General features: G+C 38.3%; 2 protein-coding genes across 9 annotated transcripts in view; one reads left to right on the forward strand and one right to left on the reverse strand.

The window, feature by feature from the left end:
* The window catches only part of ASB3 (ankyrin repeat and SOCS box containing 3), a 113,701-nt gene that overhangs the window by 80,259 nt on the left and 16,175 nt on the right, over positions 1-17,267 (reverse strand). The window contains exons 1-2 of one of the 7 annotated variants that reach the window (XM_042981381.1): positions 5,918-6,077; positions 4,627-4,747 (exon numbers count right to left, since the gene is read on the reverse strand). The exons of 2 other annotated variants lie outside the window; for them this stretch is intronic. The gene's annotated coding sequence lies outside the window, so the exon portion shown is untranslated. Of the gene's footprint in view, positions 1-4,626; positions 5,162-5,917; positions 6,078-17,267 lie in introns of those variants that run through there. 4 more of the 7 variants (XM_042981378.1, XM_042981379.1, XM_042981383.1 and 1 more) reach the window with 4 other exon arrangements.
* On the forward strand, positions 8,903-17,022 carry CHAC2 (ChaC glutathione specific gamma-glutamylcyclotransferase 2). 2 transcript variants are annotated; one of them, XM_007075411.3, is made up of 3 exons: positions 8,903-9,365; positions 14,032-14,067; positions 16,118-17,022. In XM_007075411.3, exons 1-3 carry the CDS (start codon positions 9,231-9,233, stop codon positions 16,499-16,501), a joined length of 555 nt encoding a protein of 184 aa, XP_007075473.1. In that variant the 5' UTR covers positions 8,903-9,230; the 3' UTR covers positions 16,502-17,022. The 2 variants fall into 2 exon arrangements, with proteins under 2 accessions (XP_007075473.1, XP_042837319.1); XM_042981385.1 differs by lacking the exon at positions 14,032-14,067.

Consider the following 17,267-nt stretch of genomic DNA (forward strand, 5'->3'; position numbering starts at 1 on the left):
GTCATTTTCTTTTTTTTTTTTTTTAATTTAACTATAGCTTTTCCTTCCTCTTCCATATTTATTTCAATCTTGTGATATTGTTGTTTAGAATAATTAAATATTTGAACTAATTTTTGGTTCTCAATTCTCAAATCTTCCTTTGGCCATCCAGTTTCCATAGGAACAACTCCATGAGGCATAATTAATTTTACCTCAAAGAAAGATTGATCTTCTATATCCAGATTACTATAAATTTAGGAAATTGTTTACCCCCTCTAGAGCTAGTAGCACTATAGTCCCTAATTCAGTCATAATGTCTCTTTCTAGCAAGGGAGTAGGGCTCTATGGCATTATCAAAAAATGTGGGGAAAAAAAGTCTCCCCATATGCACCCCAGTGGCTGAAAGAAAAATTTAGTCATAAGTTTTCTTGAATTGTTACTCTGCGTTTGGATAGTTGGCTGGGAGTGGAAAGATCCAGTGTCAAGAAGGAAATCAACCAGATTTCCTTATATTTCTAGAGTTACCCAAGGCCCTGGGTTTCCAATAGACAGATGATTCAGGGGAGTCACCATGAAGAGCCCCAGGACCCATCCGTTCCTTTCAGGGACACTGGTTATCTGAGCTCTTGAATGTTGAGGTCCATGAGGGCATTCAGATTTTCCAGTGATTGTCTCCACACAAAGGGTATGGCTTACAGCGTTTTGACTTTGTCTCCTCTGAGGACATTCTCATTTCCAGTGCCCTGAACAGCCACATAAACAGCACTTGGTGCCAGGACCTTGGGAAGTCTGGTCTGACATAGTAAAGCCTTAGATTTCTTTTTTTTTTTTTTTTTTTTTTTTTTTTTTTTACATCTCCTTTCCCGTTCCTTATTCTCTTAATCTTGACTGTAATGTACCTAATTGGCAGCTCATAAGAGCTCCTCCAGGGTTCCTTCCAGGCCAAGAGCCAATTTTTGCAGCTCCCTTGGAGTATCTGCTACTCATGGAGTGACAAATTTGTCTTTTGAATCGTCTCAGCTTCAGGGGGTATCAGGGGGAGACAGCTGTATATTTAACCTTAACCTTTCTAGAAAGACCACCAGGCTCTTGTCCTGTGTCTGTAAAACAGGGGCTAATTTAGCATAATTTAAGGGTTTAACTCTAGATCTCCTTACTTTCTCCAAAACACAAGCTTCGAAGTGGCAATGATACCATCCCCCAATGGGATTATCATAGTCCCAATTAGGATCTCAGGGTGTACAACTGCCTGAACCCAAGTAGGAAACTGGGAGTTCTCTATAGGACCTCCAGTCCCATGATAATTAAGAAGTTGCTTGTCCTCATATCTCTCAGGTGGGGCCAGAACACCACACTTCTCTGTCTCATTAAGAGTCTGATTCAACAAAAGCATTTTATCTTTCCAGGTCAACTCAAAAACATACTTAATATTCTGAAAAACCTCTATACACTTATCTGGATCATCAGAAAAGTTACCTATTCTTTTATCTGTCTCAAATCTCAAAATGAAAAAACTACTTATAATCTTATCATGGTAGTGCCTCCTTGTGTTTCTCTTTCCAGCACTCTAGCTTCTTGTAGGGGAAACATGCCTGTCACATTATGGGGAAGACCTGAATACAGTGGGCAACAAGTACAAGTGAGCATATACTGAGCTAAGTGTAGCAAAATGGCTCCCATGTATCCCAGTAAAAGCCTTTCATATATCATAGTCATCCATCCCTCATATGCCTCTACAGACATCCATTCCTCTAAATGTGGAGCCTTTGGAGGTTGGCAGCCATCTACCCAGACTTTGGATCAAAGGAGGAGCAATTTCAACCAAGTCTTGAGCAAAACAACTGAAAAGGGCGTGTTGTCCTTCCCTTTCGGTTAAAATCATAGTTCTTGCCATCTCTTTGGGCAAAGGAGAAAAAAGACCTTTCCTTTTTTTTTTCTCTTAATCAGAAGCAGACCAACAATCTAAGAAAATGTTGTCTTTTTAACAGAGAGTAAAGCAGAATTTTAATCTTCTACCAGTGTACTTTTAAAATCCATTTATTTTAACCTTAGTCCATCGTGATCACACAATATTCCTTTCCAAAGATTTCCCTTCAAGAACCTTCTACAACTTTCCTTTGTATTTAGATTTTGTCCCAAGCCATTCCTCTCTAACCAGTCTCATTTAGGGCAAAATTAATTTCTTTTGCCTCCAACAAAAATTGCTTCTGTTTTTTTAATTTTTTTATATATCTACTTTTACATATAAAGTTGCTTTCCTTATTTCCATCAATCTTAACTGAATTTAGCAGAACCTTAGTCTCCAATGAAAACAAAGTAGTTATCAATTGTGAACTATTACATCAGAATTCTTTAGATGGCAATTTTATGAATCAACTAAGCACAAAGAATGCTTACCAACAGACCCAAATACCCTTAGTTTCTCTACAAAAAGAAGTTAAATGCACAAACCTATGTTTAGTAATCAAGGCTTTAACATTTTATCTCATTAAATATCCAATGAATTTAATCCCATTTATTGTGCAAGCAAAAGTTTAAAGTTTCAGGCTATCAAAGACTTTGAAAGCTATCTTAACAATTACCCACCCAGGAAAACTTGAGATAAAATTAGCCATCATTTTAAGTCCTCTTTTTGCTAACAAATTTCAACAGAGATAACAAACGCTTACTTGACCTTTAGTAAACCTAGGTAATAAAACTATAACATTAAGGCAGCCTTCCTTAAGGCTCTGCAGGTCAAGCTCTGCACGTTTCAAGTGTCCATCAGTGGACTACAAGCTATAAGATTTATTTAAGCTACATTTCTCTTGCCTTTGTTTTCCTAATCATTTCCCCCTTTCATCTCAATCATTTTCTCCACAATAGTCACAATAATCTTAACTGTTTTTGTCTCTCCTCATCCCTCTTTACAAATATCTTTTGTGCCTCCCTGAGCAGTTCTTCTGCTTCTCATTGCATCCATCCATCTTCTGTAACTTTTTGGCAATATCAGGCCAACTTCTAGTGATAAAATTAATCTTCAGGAGACTCTGCCCCACTAGTTTCTCTGGATCTAGGCCTGAATATTTCATTTGACCTCTAAGCCTCTGTAAGAAAACAGCTGGGGTTTCCTCCTTCTCTTGCAGTATCTCAAAAGCCTTGCCGACATTCTGACATCTTGGAGCTGATTCCCTGATTCCTTTGATTATTAGCTCTTAAATCCTGCATCTTAACCCTGTCCCCAGGATCATTATTGTCCTAATCAGGGTCTACTCTGGCAAACTTTTACTCAGCTGGCTGAACACCCTTGCCAGGAGAGTAAGTTTCATATTTAATGCTGATAACTCTAAATACATGTCTATCTCAAACCAACAAACTTAAATTAGTTTAAACGGTGAATATGTTTCAACTGCATCCACTTAAAAGTCAATCACTTGCTCCCCATTGTCGGTTTTTACCAGGGACACCAGTGGGGGAATCTGAAGTAGATGGTTCAAGTGGGTGTTCTTCATTCCTTGACAATGAGGGTGTGAGGAGGAGCCAATGATGCTGAAGTCACCAAGGAGTATATAGAATCAGTTATGCAGCCCTCACCCTTAGGTGGGGCAGAATCAGGAGGAGGGGAAGGGGAAGGCAGAAGAGGACAGGTGCTAGCAGAAGGCAGAGAATGATTCTGGTTGTCAGCTTGGACAGAGGAGCAGGTACCATGTTTGTTTGGGGTTTTTTTCCCCACCAAAGTGGAAATATGGAGTCTATGTCAGGCCTGAGAAGACAGGGAATTTCCTCAAAAGGAAGGAGTTTCAGCAGCTGCTTGGGATTATTCCTTAAAGTCTCTCTCCTGAGATAGACTAACCACAGACAATTGGCTCTGATTATCATAGTCATTAACCCAGGAAATGAATGAGGGAGAATGCCCCACATACATCTCCACCAGCAACCAGAGGAGGCTGGTTTAGACAATCATTAGTGTCCCGTTAATAGACCTTTTTTTTTTTTTTCTCATCTCCTAAGGAGTATTGAGGCCAGTATTACAAAAGATGAGTTTGTTTGTTTTTTCAACCTTGCAATATGAATTCATTCCAATGGGTTAGAAGGCATTCCAAGGAGAGTCCTTGGGGACTGATGAAGATCCCATGTTTCCTCAGTCTCAGCATAATCCTTTTCCTCCAGTGTACTAGAACTTTTATCATTTGCATAATGGACTAGGGCCTGATGGACCCAGTCCTCCTCTGAGCCAAAAAACAGATGGCCCTTTAACTGGGTCTTTAGTCCAAACAAAGCAGCAGAATTTGATCATTTTATGTTTGTCCTTATTCCCTGTATCCTCTCTGTACTACAGTAGACTATCTGAGGGAATATGAAGAGACCCCACCTCTTTGTGGGTTTCTCTTCCCTTACCCCTAGGCCTAGAATTTTTGTTCCCCATCCTAGACCAGGCTAGTTCCTGCTCCTGAGTTTCCCTGGGGGCACCAAAGGCCCCTTAATGGAGGTTTCCTGTACTCTCCAGAACCAACTTTGTCCATCTCCACCTGTTTTCTTTGCGGGAGAACTGAACCACAGATCTAGACTCCACATTCCCTTCATATCTAGAATAGGTCTCAGTCACACACACTCAGCCTCTCACAATTTCCCATCCCCCAGGCAATACTTATAGTCCAATTTTCCTACCTTGGTCTGTGCACAGAGTTACCAGGTTGCCGCGGTGCCTTTTTTGCTTCCCCCAGGGTCACTTCTTCTGTCTCCGAATGCAAAAATCTTGAGCTCCATGGATTCTACAGGGACCAGGGGCCTGTCCGTGGAAAGGGCACGCAAACCGGGGTGGGAGATGTCTCCTCTCTCGCAGGAGGACCTAGACCCCACGGGTAGAGGTGAATCCTGGGCAAGCCCCCAAATGTGAGAAATATGCCTGCTGACCCAATCAAAGGAGGGACCCGGAGACTCGGGGGGCACAGTGAAGTGAGGCTTTGATCAATGTTCTTGCAAGAGCAATATGGACAGGCACACTTGGGGCAGTTACAGCAGTCAATTTATCTCCTAAGGTGAAGTCCCTCCCATCATTCCTCATGGGCTGAGTACTACAGAGTTATAGCCTTACCTGGATGTCACCTATGCCCAAGTAAGGCAAAAAGTAATCTGACTATTGTACTATATGCTAACTAACTTGGATGTAAGTTAAAAAAAATAAATTGAAAAAAAAAAAGATGTGGTAAATACATACAATGGAATATCATTCAGCCACAAAAAAGGAAGGTATCTTGCCACTTGTGACAACATGGATAGACCTTGAGCACATTATGAAATAATGTCAGATAAGTCAGAAAGAGAAAGGCAAGTACTATATGATACCAGTTTTATGTGGAATCTAAAAAATCCAAATTTGGAAAAAACAGAATAAAATAGTGGTTTCCAGGGAGGGTGTGGGTAATAAAATTGATGTTGTCTAAGGGTACAAACTTGCAATGAATAGTAAATTAGCCATAGAGATCTAATGAACAGTATAATGAATCCAGACAACAATATGGTATTATAATTGTATAATGTGATAAATACTACTATAACAAGAATCATATTAAAATATAGAAATGTATCAAACTAATATATTGTACACTTTAAATTCACACGATGGTATATGTTAAATTGTTTAATAAATAAAAAAGAAAGAAAGAAAGAAAGAAAGCCTTTTAAAAAAAAAAGTAATCTGATTGGAACAAATGTACATTCCTTTAGGTGAGGCACAGAGACTTCAGTTCTTTGGCTTGGACTCTTTGCAAAGCCTGTAAAAATAAGCCCCAGAAATGTAAAAGGAAAGAACCAGGAAGTGAAGGGTCTAAGGGTTTGGGACTCCTTGAGGCGGGGTGGGGGGAGGAATCATACATAATTCCAGTAAGTTGTGAACCTATTGTTAACTAAACAGCACAACTTTTATTTGATATTTCTGAAAATGAATCATCTCACTTACTTCTCACACAGAGGTAGCTGAAGGCCAAACTATGGAGAACCTTGAATGCCAGGCTACATTTTGTTGAACCATGCTGATGAGGTTTAGTGGTGATGGTGGGGGTTCAGAGCTGACGGCCAAGAAAAAATTCTTGAAGACAACTTGAGTGCAAAAAGGTGATTTTACTAAAACACAGGGACAGAGCTGTGGGCAGAAAGAGCTGCACTGGGGTTGTGAAGAGTGACTGGTTATATACCTGGGAGTTGTGTGTGGGAAGTAAAGTCAAGGGGAAGTTTCCAATGGGATTTTCATATTCTAAAGACTCACAAAATCCATGGAGGCCTAGCTATTGTCAAACTAAGATTGCTTTTCCCTCTAACAAAGCATTAACATTATGATAGTAGGGAGTTCCTGGACTTCAGGCTATTGATAAAATTGCCCCCTTTTTGTAATTGTACCAAGGTATTTGTAAACTGATGGAGACCCATGTCCTGTATGACTGTGATCTCTATCAGTTAACCATTTGTTTTTTTTCCTTTGTTTTTGGGCAGCCAAGAGTGCCTGAGGGATATCACATATTTGGGGGCAGGGGGGTGGTGCTAGCTTGTGCTTGGCCCTTAGCTTGCCTTATGCTCCCTCATCAATGCTAACTTCCAGCTAAGGCCATTATATCCAAATTTCACAAAAAAAGAACAGACCACAAAATTTATGGCAATTTATAAGCATATTCATCTGATACAAGAAAAAATTCTTTCTATGTAGGAAAAACACAAGCACATGCATAAGAATACTCCTCCAAAGACATTAAAGAATAGCATTCAAGTGAAAACAAGTATGAATCCCTTTCCGAATCTACCTGGCCTTCCTCATAATTACAAATGTTAATGGATCTAGATTAACAGGAAATAACCTGAAAAAATATCAGAACTGGGTAGTATCTTTGAGCTTCTAAAGGGAAGAAGCCAAAAGAAACGTACTATCACCATTCCCCTCAAACCTTAATACCAACTAGTTCACATGCATCAACTGTATGTAAAATCTCCTTTTACAGAAATTTTCCTATGCTCTTGACTAAATAAAAGCATAAAGTCAAACAACCAAAAGTGATGTATAAACCTCAACTGGATCCTGGATGGTGAAAAAAAATATCAAAATATCAGCTACAGGGGTGTCTGGGTGGCTCACTCGGTTGAGAGTCTGACTCCTGATTTCGGCTCAGGTCTAGATCCCAGGGTTGCAGGATTGAGCCCCTCGTCGGGGCTCTGTGCTGAGTGTGGAGCCAGCTTGGGATTCTCTTTCTCTCTCTCTCTCTCTCTCTCTCTCTCCCTCTCTCTCTCTTCCTCCGCCCACCCCTCTCCCTGGCTAATGTTCTCTTTCTCTCTCTCTCTCAAGAATTAAAAAAAAAAAAATTTAGTATCAGCTACAGAAAGCAATTATGAGACAAGGAAATCTGAGTATGTAATAGATATTTGATTATATAATTCTGCTAATTTCCTTAGAAATGGCATTATGGTTATTAGGAGAAAGTCCTTATTCTTTAAGTACATAGCAATGAAAAGTAACAAATGCAACTTACTTTAAATGTTTTAGATTAAAAAGCATATATAGAGAAAAAAGAAATAAACTAATTGTGGCAAAATGTCAATTTTTGGATCCACATGGCAAGTATATGAATGGTCAGATACTTTTTTTCAAAATTTTCTGCATCCCAAGCGATGTGACACTTAATCTTGGAGAATATATAAAAAGACCTGGTTATTCTTTAATGTTTTTATATAAAAAATTTTTTAATGTTTCTTTTTTGCGAGAGAGAGAGAGAGACAGACTGTGAGAAGGGGAGGGAGGGGCAGAGAGAAAGGGAGACACAGAATCCAAAGCAGCCTCCAGACTGAGCAGTCAGCACAGAGCCAAAGGCGGGGCTGGAACTCACCAACCTGGAGATCAAGACCAGAGCTGAAATCAAAAGCTTAACCTACTGAGCCACCCAGGTACCCTAAGGCCTGGTTATTCTGAAAATGTTTTTCTTTGTAGCAGTTTCTTGCTGGTTTCTTAACACTTCAAATAATACTCTGAACCCGGGTGTCTTAGTATTCTTTTATATAACTAAGGACGATGAAATAGAAATCCTCAAGAAAGGGGTGACTGGGTGGTTCAGCTGGTGAACCATCTGACTTCAGCTAAGGTCATGATAGCGCAGTTTGTGGGTTCTAGCCCCGCTTCCAGCTCTGTGCTGACAGCATGGAACCTGCTTCAGATTCTGTGTCTCCCTCTCTCTCTCTCTCTCTCTCTGCCGCTCTCCCACACGCTCGCTCTTCTCTCTCAAAAAAATAAACATTAAAAAAAAAATCTCAAGAAACAAGGATTTGCTAAGGCTTCTATTTTCACATACAGAAACACAGCATGATAGTCTGAGTGCGCCTCCTAAACAATATTTTGGAGCAGTGGCGCTAGGCTGCAGACCTTACCATTTTTTTAGGATCTTCACCTGTTGGAGAAACTCATGAAAGCTATAAAGCTTCTCCCCAGAATGCACAGAACCCAAATTCTGTACACAATTTCAGGTTCCACATACCGCTACTACAGCCTGTACATAAGGCAAAAACCTTCGCCTAACCTTTTCTGAGCTGCTGATAATGCTAAAGATAAATAAGGTCGTTTAGCGCGTAAAATTGATATGAGCTGAAGCACTAGTAGCTCTTCCGCAGGCGTAAAACTTCTCTCGTAAACTTCCCGCTTTTATGAGAAAGGTGAGTTTCTTAGGTGTAAAGTCAAATGCGGCATTCACAACTTGCGCTCCTCTGGCTGCTGTTAAATGGACAAAAACCCAATTCCAAAGCAGAACAAAATGTCTTCCTACGTGACACAACCGCGGTGCCTGTAGGTCTCTTCCCCGTTATCTACACCACACCGGCCGCGACACCAGGCGCGACTCTGCCCTTCCGCTTCTCCTTGAATGCGTTCGAAAACAGCACACAGTTCCAACCTCTGAGCCACAAATCCCATAAAGGGATTGTGGGTATTGTAGTCCAGTGCACATGCGCAACAGGAGGTTAGGGTGACTTACAGAGGCTGAAAAAGAACCCACGGCTTAGCGAACCGAAGGTCAATCGTTCTTGATACCCCAAGCAAGGAAACAGAATAACGTTGACTGACGAAGTCGGAATACATCCCTCGAACTACACGTCCCAGTGTGCTTTGCGCAGCGTGGCCATTGCGCCTGCGCCCTCGCAGCCGGTTACTAGCGTCGGCGAGGCTGCAGTTCCCGCTGGTGCCGGCACCGCAGACACCAGAGCTGAGGGTTGACCGCCGTCACAGCGGAAGAGCAAGGGAAAGGATGTGGGTTTTTGGTTACGGGTCCCTGATATGGAAAGTGGACTTCCCCTATCAGGACAAGTTGGTTGGATACATCACAGGCTACAACAGGCGCTTCTGGCAGGGGAGCACCGACCACCGCGGGGTCCCGGGCAAGGTGAGGCGCCAGTCAGCCCCCCACCCTTAACTGCCTTCGGAGCGCCGCTTCCCACCCAACTCGCGGTCCAACTCTGCTGGACCTCCACCCCAACATTTACGATGACCGAGCAAGAAAGTTAGGAATAATGCTGTTACATCTGTGCACCTTTCTCTCCATCTGTCCTCTACTTCTCTCCCAAACCAAGGGCACTACTTCCGAAGCCTCTTGAGACGCTGATGGTTAGTTTCTTGGGAAAGCAAGAAACAGGGTCAAAGGCACACAAGCTCGCCCAAGGCTGATGGGCTGGCAGGAAGCCCCATCTGTGAGCGACCTCTGCCATTTAAAAAAAAAAACAAAAAAAAAAAAACGGCGGGAAAATCAATCTCCGTTTCACCACGGAGTTGAATACTAAAATCAACCTGCACATTCAGCTTTAGCTTTTTAGCAGTTAAATTTGTTGGCATTTCTGCTTTCTGGCAGACTTTCATTGGTTTAAGTTTAAACAAGCATATTATTTCCAAAGGTTTTATTTTATGACATCTAAGGTCACATAGAAACTAGTTTCCAAAATTATCTCCGGTTGTTAAGGAGCTTACCGTGATCACTTCCTTTGGTTGTCCGGTATCGGCGAAGTTAAATATTTGAGTTCTCGGTTTGTTACTTGAGTAACACAGTGCCCATTACTGTGTCCAGCATTATTTTAATCTTTATTTCTCCACGTTTCTCCTCTAAATTATAAATGTGAAATGTAAGTTCCTTGATCTATTTTTCAGTCATTAGAAGACTTTTATCCCAATATATGTGTGCTAGAAAACTAGTAGCAGCTCAGCCTTGTATTGGCTGCAAAACAACCAATCCACAAGGAAAACAAGGTTGTGGGTAACAATTTGGATAACTTAAATACTGTACTTGGTTTACTTAACCTTCTAACTTTTGGAAGTGCACAAAATTTTTTATTGTTTGTATGTTCTCTAAAGTACTCAGAGCTATGTATGAGCTTGATTACTGTTTTTTAAAGAGAAATTAATATTGGCCCCAAAACACAATATGGTAGGCAGATGACTGGAAAACGGTAGTGACTTAGGGCAAATGCACATTTGTAAGCCAACAGGAGCTTCATGTCCAAAATTTCTTTTATAAAAGAGGGGTGCCTGGCTGGCTCAGTCGGTAGAGCATGCAACTGGATCTCAGGGTTTTAAGTTCAAGCCCCACACTGGGTGTAGAGATTACTTAAAAATAAAATCTTAAAAAAATATATATATTATAAAACAATGTCTAAGACTTTAAAGAGTTAAATAAAACTTCTAAGTGAAGTAAAATGCCTTTTGAGTTGTCAGATACGAACACTTAAAATTTCTATTCTGAAGAAAGAAAGGCTCCAATTTTAATGACAAAGTATTAAATGCTTACAAATGTTTTGATAGCATATTTTACTATTCTAGTTTCAATCAAAACATATGTTTTTGTTATATAGCATATTGAGATATGTACACTGTTGGAACAGAACAATAAGAAGTTGTCAAGTCAATACAACAGCTCATGATTCTTTAAAAGAAGAAAGGAGCTATAAAAGCCAGTATCTTTTTACTTAAATTTACTAAAATATAGGGCAGGTAAGTTGGGGTACAGGGGGACTGCAATGGCTAATAGTTTTACACTTACTTTTAGTTAAAGAATACATCATAGCAAATTAAAGGAAACTCTAAGTATTTTTTTAAGTATACTATATTTTGTTAAAACTGGAAAGAATATTATTTTAATATTTTTTATTACAATGGATCACCAGCCTTATATAAATACAAAAGGCTACAAAGATATCCAGCAAATTAGAAGAATGATGTGGATGTTTTATAGGACTATGTTTTTTATAGCAACATATGCTCCTAGTAAGTTAGTCATCATTACATATGAAATGTGATATTATTAAACAAATGTTAGGCTCATTTCCACATGCTGCGATGTGACATTTGTGGGAAAAATACCAAACCTACTTCAATTACGGTTTCTTTTTAGCTTCATTAAACTTTAATTTCTTCCTAAGTTTTATTAAGCATCTCATTTATATATAAAAAAACTGGCACTGTCTCACCCAAATTAAGGATTTATTTAAATGTGAAAAATTTTTCACAGCAGAGAGAATATATTTCAATTTCAAAAAGAAACATTTTAACACGAGATAATCATGAACATTTACTAAATCTCTAACTTTTCTAGATCTAGATCAGAAAAATTACTCATTACTCAATGAAAGCATCTATAATGACTCATTTCACAATATCCTCCAAACCATTCAGCTTGAAAGACCCCTGCTTTAGTTTCAGTCCCCCCAAAAGCCTTTCATGTGACTTACAAATATACATTGTTTCTCAATAATATATATGTATTTTAGAGACTAAGAACATAAATTTTAGAAAATGTTTCCAAGTAAATTTTCAGTAGTGCCAAAAGTCCATGTCTGTTCCATAAGCTGTCAGAGGGAGTCCTTTATATTCCCCTTAAAATGAGTCCCTATGTACTCTTGTTTTCTGTTTCAGCTGCCACCACCTAAGTCCAGGACTTTTCTACCACTCCTTCCCCTTTCAACAATTACTACTGAGCACTTAGGAGACAGCTATGCAAACAATACCTGACAAGTGCCACAGGGAAGTGAATAAAAGGGAAAATCACAGTTTAGGAGAAAAATCTGCTGCAAAGTCACCTGAGGAGTCAGCCAAGCCTTTATGGATGTAGTGCAGGAGGATATCCCAGAGACAGAAAAGCAAGGGCATTCTATACTGAGCACTGGTATATCCAAAGATACGAATGTTTGTAAAAGTTATAAATAAATCAGTACAGATTGAGGGAAAAAGTGGTAAGAAATAAGGGTTGTAGTTAAATCATGCTGAGAACTTTTAGTTTTATCCTGTAGAATTTTAAAACCCTGAAAAAATTCAAAGCACAGGAGTGACCCAATTTTTGCACTAGAAAGTCATTCCACTGCCAAGTAGAGAATAGACTAGAGGTAAACAAAACTAGAGGCAGGCAGCAAGGTCCCTAAGGAAGCAAATGAAGGATACAGAGGAACAACATACAGAAAAAGATTCAACAGACAGTTACCAGTAATTGGTGACTGCTGGATACAAGGGGAGACAAGGAAAGGTGGAGTGCAGAACTTGTCACCAGGACCACGAACATTTCTTACTGAGGGTCTACCTTCTTCCCACTCTAACCATACTATACACTTTACCACTCATCTTCCCCAAACACCTTTTATCATGCCAGTCAGCTACTAGTCAAGTGCTGCAGTAGCTCCTAATTTCCTATTTCTCCCAAATTTCAGTGGCTTCTTATTTTCCATTGTCCCCTAATTTCACCTCCACTCTGGCTCTTCAAATCTGACTATCCTATTTCTCCAATTATCTTTCTGAATCATCTCTCCAGGTGGGACCCTCTGCTAGTCAAACATTTAGCCTGGTGTAGTCTTGCTTCTAGGCCTGCACTTGTAAATCATGCCCTTTTGCCAGAATTTTGTTTTCCTTTCTGACCACCCAAGACTCAAAATTCTTAATTGCCTTCATACCATACATCTTAGCCCTTAAGTGTTCTCTACCTGTTTCATGTGTTAAGTTTGTGTTCCAGAATTATAATATAAGCTCTTGAAAGCAAGAATTAAGGTTTTATCTTCTCTACAACACACACTAAGTAGTCAATAAATAGCTCCTAATTCATCTTGAAATTGAAAGTAATATGGAAGTGCCTACATAACCCACACCAAGATATGTGTCCTCATTATAGCATTATCTTAAATAGAAAAAAGGTGAAATCTAAATGCCCAACAACACAGGAATGTTTAAATTATAGCTCATTGATGATACAATATTATGCAACTATTAAAACATATGATAACACTAACAGGAAAATGTAATTAAATTAAGTAAGAAACATAATCCCAAATCCCATGTTTTCCGTGATTACAAATTGTCTATACAAATGGACAAAGACCAGAAGGAAATAGCAATGAAGATGACACAAATACCTGAATTATTTATGCTCCCTGTGTGTCAGACAATGGGCAAATAAATATGTTAAAATGTGGCTTAGAATTCAGCATTCTCACTAATGATGCTAACATGTCAGTAAATACATAGCCTTTGGCACCAGGTAGGAAGTGTACTTAAAAAAAAAAAAAGGCAAATTCTCAAACAGCTCCAAATCTACAGGATCATTAACTCTGGGACTGTACATAAGCAGTGTGTTTATCAACCCTCCATGTAATTGTGATCTACACTAAAGTTTGAGGGCTACTTCCCTATTATAGGAAAGCACTCTGGAAGAGCATGTTTTGTTCTCTAATAAAACTATAGCAATCTGATCAGAACTTTTATAATTGCTTCTTCCTTTGTCTTTCATTTTACATGAGCCTTAGTCACAGGTATTTTTTTTAATGTATCCATTTTTTAAGTGAATATAATATAGCTAATATACATAAATTGAAGAGAATCTTTTAGAAAAGTCAAGATACTTTGGATAATGTATATTCTTAATTCACTTGAAAATTTATCATAAAAATGAGTACTTTATGGAGGTGTTTAGTATGAACAATTAAAATATTCCATGTCAACAATAAATTGGTAATGCTCAGTTAGTTGATAAACTTTGATTCAGAAAAAAAAAAATTTTTTTTTTTTTACTTTTTTTAAAACAGCCTGGAAGAGTTGTGACTCTTGTTGAAGATCCTGGGGTATGGTATTATTGTTCTTTTTTTGTGTAGTCTTTAATCATATAAAATGTTGAGATGTTTCTCAGTTTTAATAATCAATGGAATTTTATTAACAGTCATCACAGACAGCTTGAACAGTAGGTCTAGAATTCCTCTCTGTATTTATTATGTTTCTTTTTAACTGTTGGGAAAAGCTGGAATGCAGAATGCCCGGTAGACAACAAAATAAAACCAAATGGCATGTAGTCTTTTTTTTTTTTTCTTGAGTTTATTGACTAAGAATTTGGCATTAATGGCCCTAGGCCTCAGACAGCCATACTGCCACTGAGGCACACTTGGCCATACTTGCCACATCAAGTGGAACCATTGAAACTCTCGTATTTGCTAGGAGTATACTATTCTCAGCAAAAATTCTCTCTCCCTGTCAGGAGTTACCACTTTCTTTCTTGCCTAATTTTTTAATAGCACAACAGGTTTTTAAACAGGTTTGGGGCACTAGAAAACGTATTTACCTGATAGTCCTCTGTTTCTTAAATATTTTCAATCATTTCATTGAGGTATAGATTCGGACGTTCATAGTGTGAAGGTAAAAATTTAACTTTGGAAATGACTTTGATATACAAAAGTCAAGCAGCTATCAACAGGAAATGAATAATGGTGAAATAATGAAATGCTTTCATAGTTTACATTAGGAAAAGCATCTATAAAAATGGCTTCAAACTGGTAACTGTAACTCTTAATTAAAGTCAATAAACGGCACTTTGTTTCTACAGAATGTTAAACTCACTCAAGAACAGGGCACCGGATGGCTCAGTCGGTTGAGCATCCAACTTTGGCTCAGATTATTATCTCACCGTTCCCGAGTTCGAGCCCCACACTGGGCTAGCTGTCGGCCTGTCAGTGCAGAGCCCACTTTGGATCCTCTGTCCCCCTCTCTCTGACCCTTCCCAGCTTGCACTCTCTCAAAAATAAACATTAAAAAAAAATTCACTCAAGAAGATACTTAGCAACCTAGAGTTTAATAATTAAAGCCAGTAATTAAAGGTTGTGAAAAAACTAGATAATCTATAACTACAAACTATAAATAAATCCTGTTTATATCAGATATTTTATTAACACTAAAAAACAAACCAAAAAACCTCTGCAGCCAGTTTTTTTACTGACACTTTGTTCATGGGCTCTCAACAAAAGAGACTGCCATTTAGTATTCTGCATGGAATTATTTACAAAGGATATTTGAAAGCTCCTGCGGTGAAAAAAATGAATAAAATGAACTTGCTGTGGCCTTCAGTAGTTGATTGCTTTCTTACACACCTTTTAAAACAAAGACCCCTTTCTGTAAATAAGGAAACAGCTGGTAAAAAGATAAGTGACGCTCAGTTTTAGCTAAAGTAAGTTGGTGTATCAAAGCCCTTCCAGACAGCACCCAGCACTTAACATCCCCAAAGGTAGGCTCCCAAGTGGCTACAACACTCCATAAAGCAGTTTGGAAACTACCGTCCTGTACCATCAGTGAAATGTTTAAGGATTTAAAACTTTAGAACTGTGTTTAATGACCAAATGAACACCTGATTTTTTTTCAGTCCCACTAGTTAAAAGATACGATTTTTAAAACTTAAACAATGATAAATATCCTAGTGTGCAAGAAATTATTTATTCAGACTGAAGAATTTAAAATGCTGATTTCCTTTATTGTTTAGTTTGTACCTCCCAGTGCGCTTTAAAAAAAAAAGAAATTAATGTTTATTTTTGAGACAGACAGACAGACAGAGAGAGAGAGAGAGAGACAGTGTGTGAGCAGTGGAGGGGCAGAGAGAGAGACACAGAATCCAAAGCAGGCTCTGGGCGCTCAGCGCGGAGCCCAATGTGGGGCCAAACCGTAAGGTCATGACCTGAGCCGAAGTTGGATGCTTAACCACTGAGCCATCCCAGCACCCCTCAGTGCACTTTAAGTGAATCAAAACTACACTGACTTCTAAGAATATACAGCTATTTTCTTAGAGCATAACATATCTTCACCTATTTTAGCCCTGTAAATTCTAAATAATACGTTCTTTTCATTTTTCAACAGGGTTGTGTATGGGGTGTTGCTTACAGACTGCCAGTAGGAAAGGAAGAAGAAGTAAAAGCATACCTTGACTTCAGAGAGAAAGGAGGCTACAGGACCACAACAGTCATTTTTTATCCAAAAGATCCCACAACAAAACCATTTAATGTGTTGCTATATATTGGAACATGTGATAATCCTAATTATCTTGGTCCTGCACCTCTGGAAGACATTGCTGAACAAATTTTTAATGCAGCTGGTCCAAGTGGAAAAAATACAGAATATCTTTTTGAACTTGCAAATTCTATTAGGAACATTGTGCCAGAAGATGCAGATGAGCATCTTTTCTCTTTGGAAAAATTAGTGAAGGAACGTTTAGAAGGAAAACAGAACCTCAATTGCTTATAAAGACCTAATCATTGACTTTTTCAAACAAGCAGAGCTTTTAGTCCTCAGAGAATAGGTTCATGTACACTGGCAATATGATTTGGAAACATGTTTGTTTACTTGAAGATCTTATTTATTTTTAATGTTGTATTATTCAAGCTATGATCAAATGTGTGGTTTAATTGCACATATCCTAAAACACATAAATATTTAAAATACTGGGATAGAGTTAAAGAAAAATTCAAGTTTTAACAATATAATGGTTTCCTAGCTAAATAATATTGAACACTTGCTCATGAGAAGTGAGTTCTTTAGAAAAGTACAATGAAGGATGAAGTTCAGAGCTTGTTATTTTCAGAGTAAAAATAATTGTGTCATTTCATGTCACAATTCTATTTTCAAGTTGTAGAGAATTAAACCAAAAGATAATACCTTCAATATATTTCTGTACAGTAATTCTGTAACCATGGTTTAGAATATATAATCTTAAAATAATGTATAATTAGAAATATATGGTAATATAGACAATATTTCAACCTTGATTGTGAATTTCCTTGTTCAGGTATTATATAAGACCCTTTCCAATTTAAATCAAAAAGACTGGCATTTTTAATATAAAAATTTCCTTAGAATTATAATGTACTATACTTCTTTTTTGAATAAATGCATTTTACTAGAATGAAAAAAACATTCCGCTAAAAAAAAAGCACAACTTACAATGTACCAATCACATCCACGAAATGATGAAATGTAGTCTATCATTCACTCACTTTGTATTAATCTTACA

Source organism: Panthera tigris, chromosome A3 (assembly GCF_018350195.1).
Source record: "Panthera tigris isolate Pti1 chromosome A3, P.tigris_Pti1_mat1.1, whole genome shotgun sequence".
In the NCBI taxonomy this organism is placed as follows: Eukaryota; Metazoa; Chordata; class Mammalia; order Carnivora; family Felidae; genus Panthera; species Panthera tigris.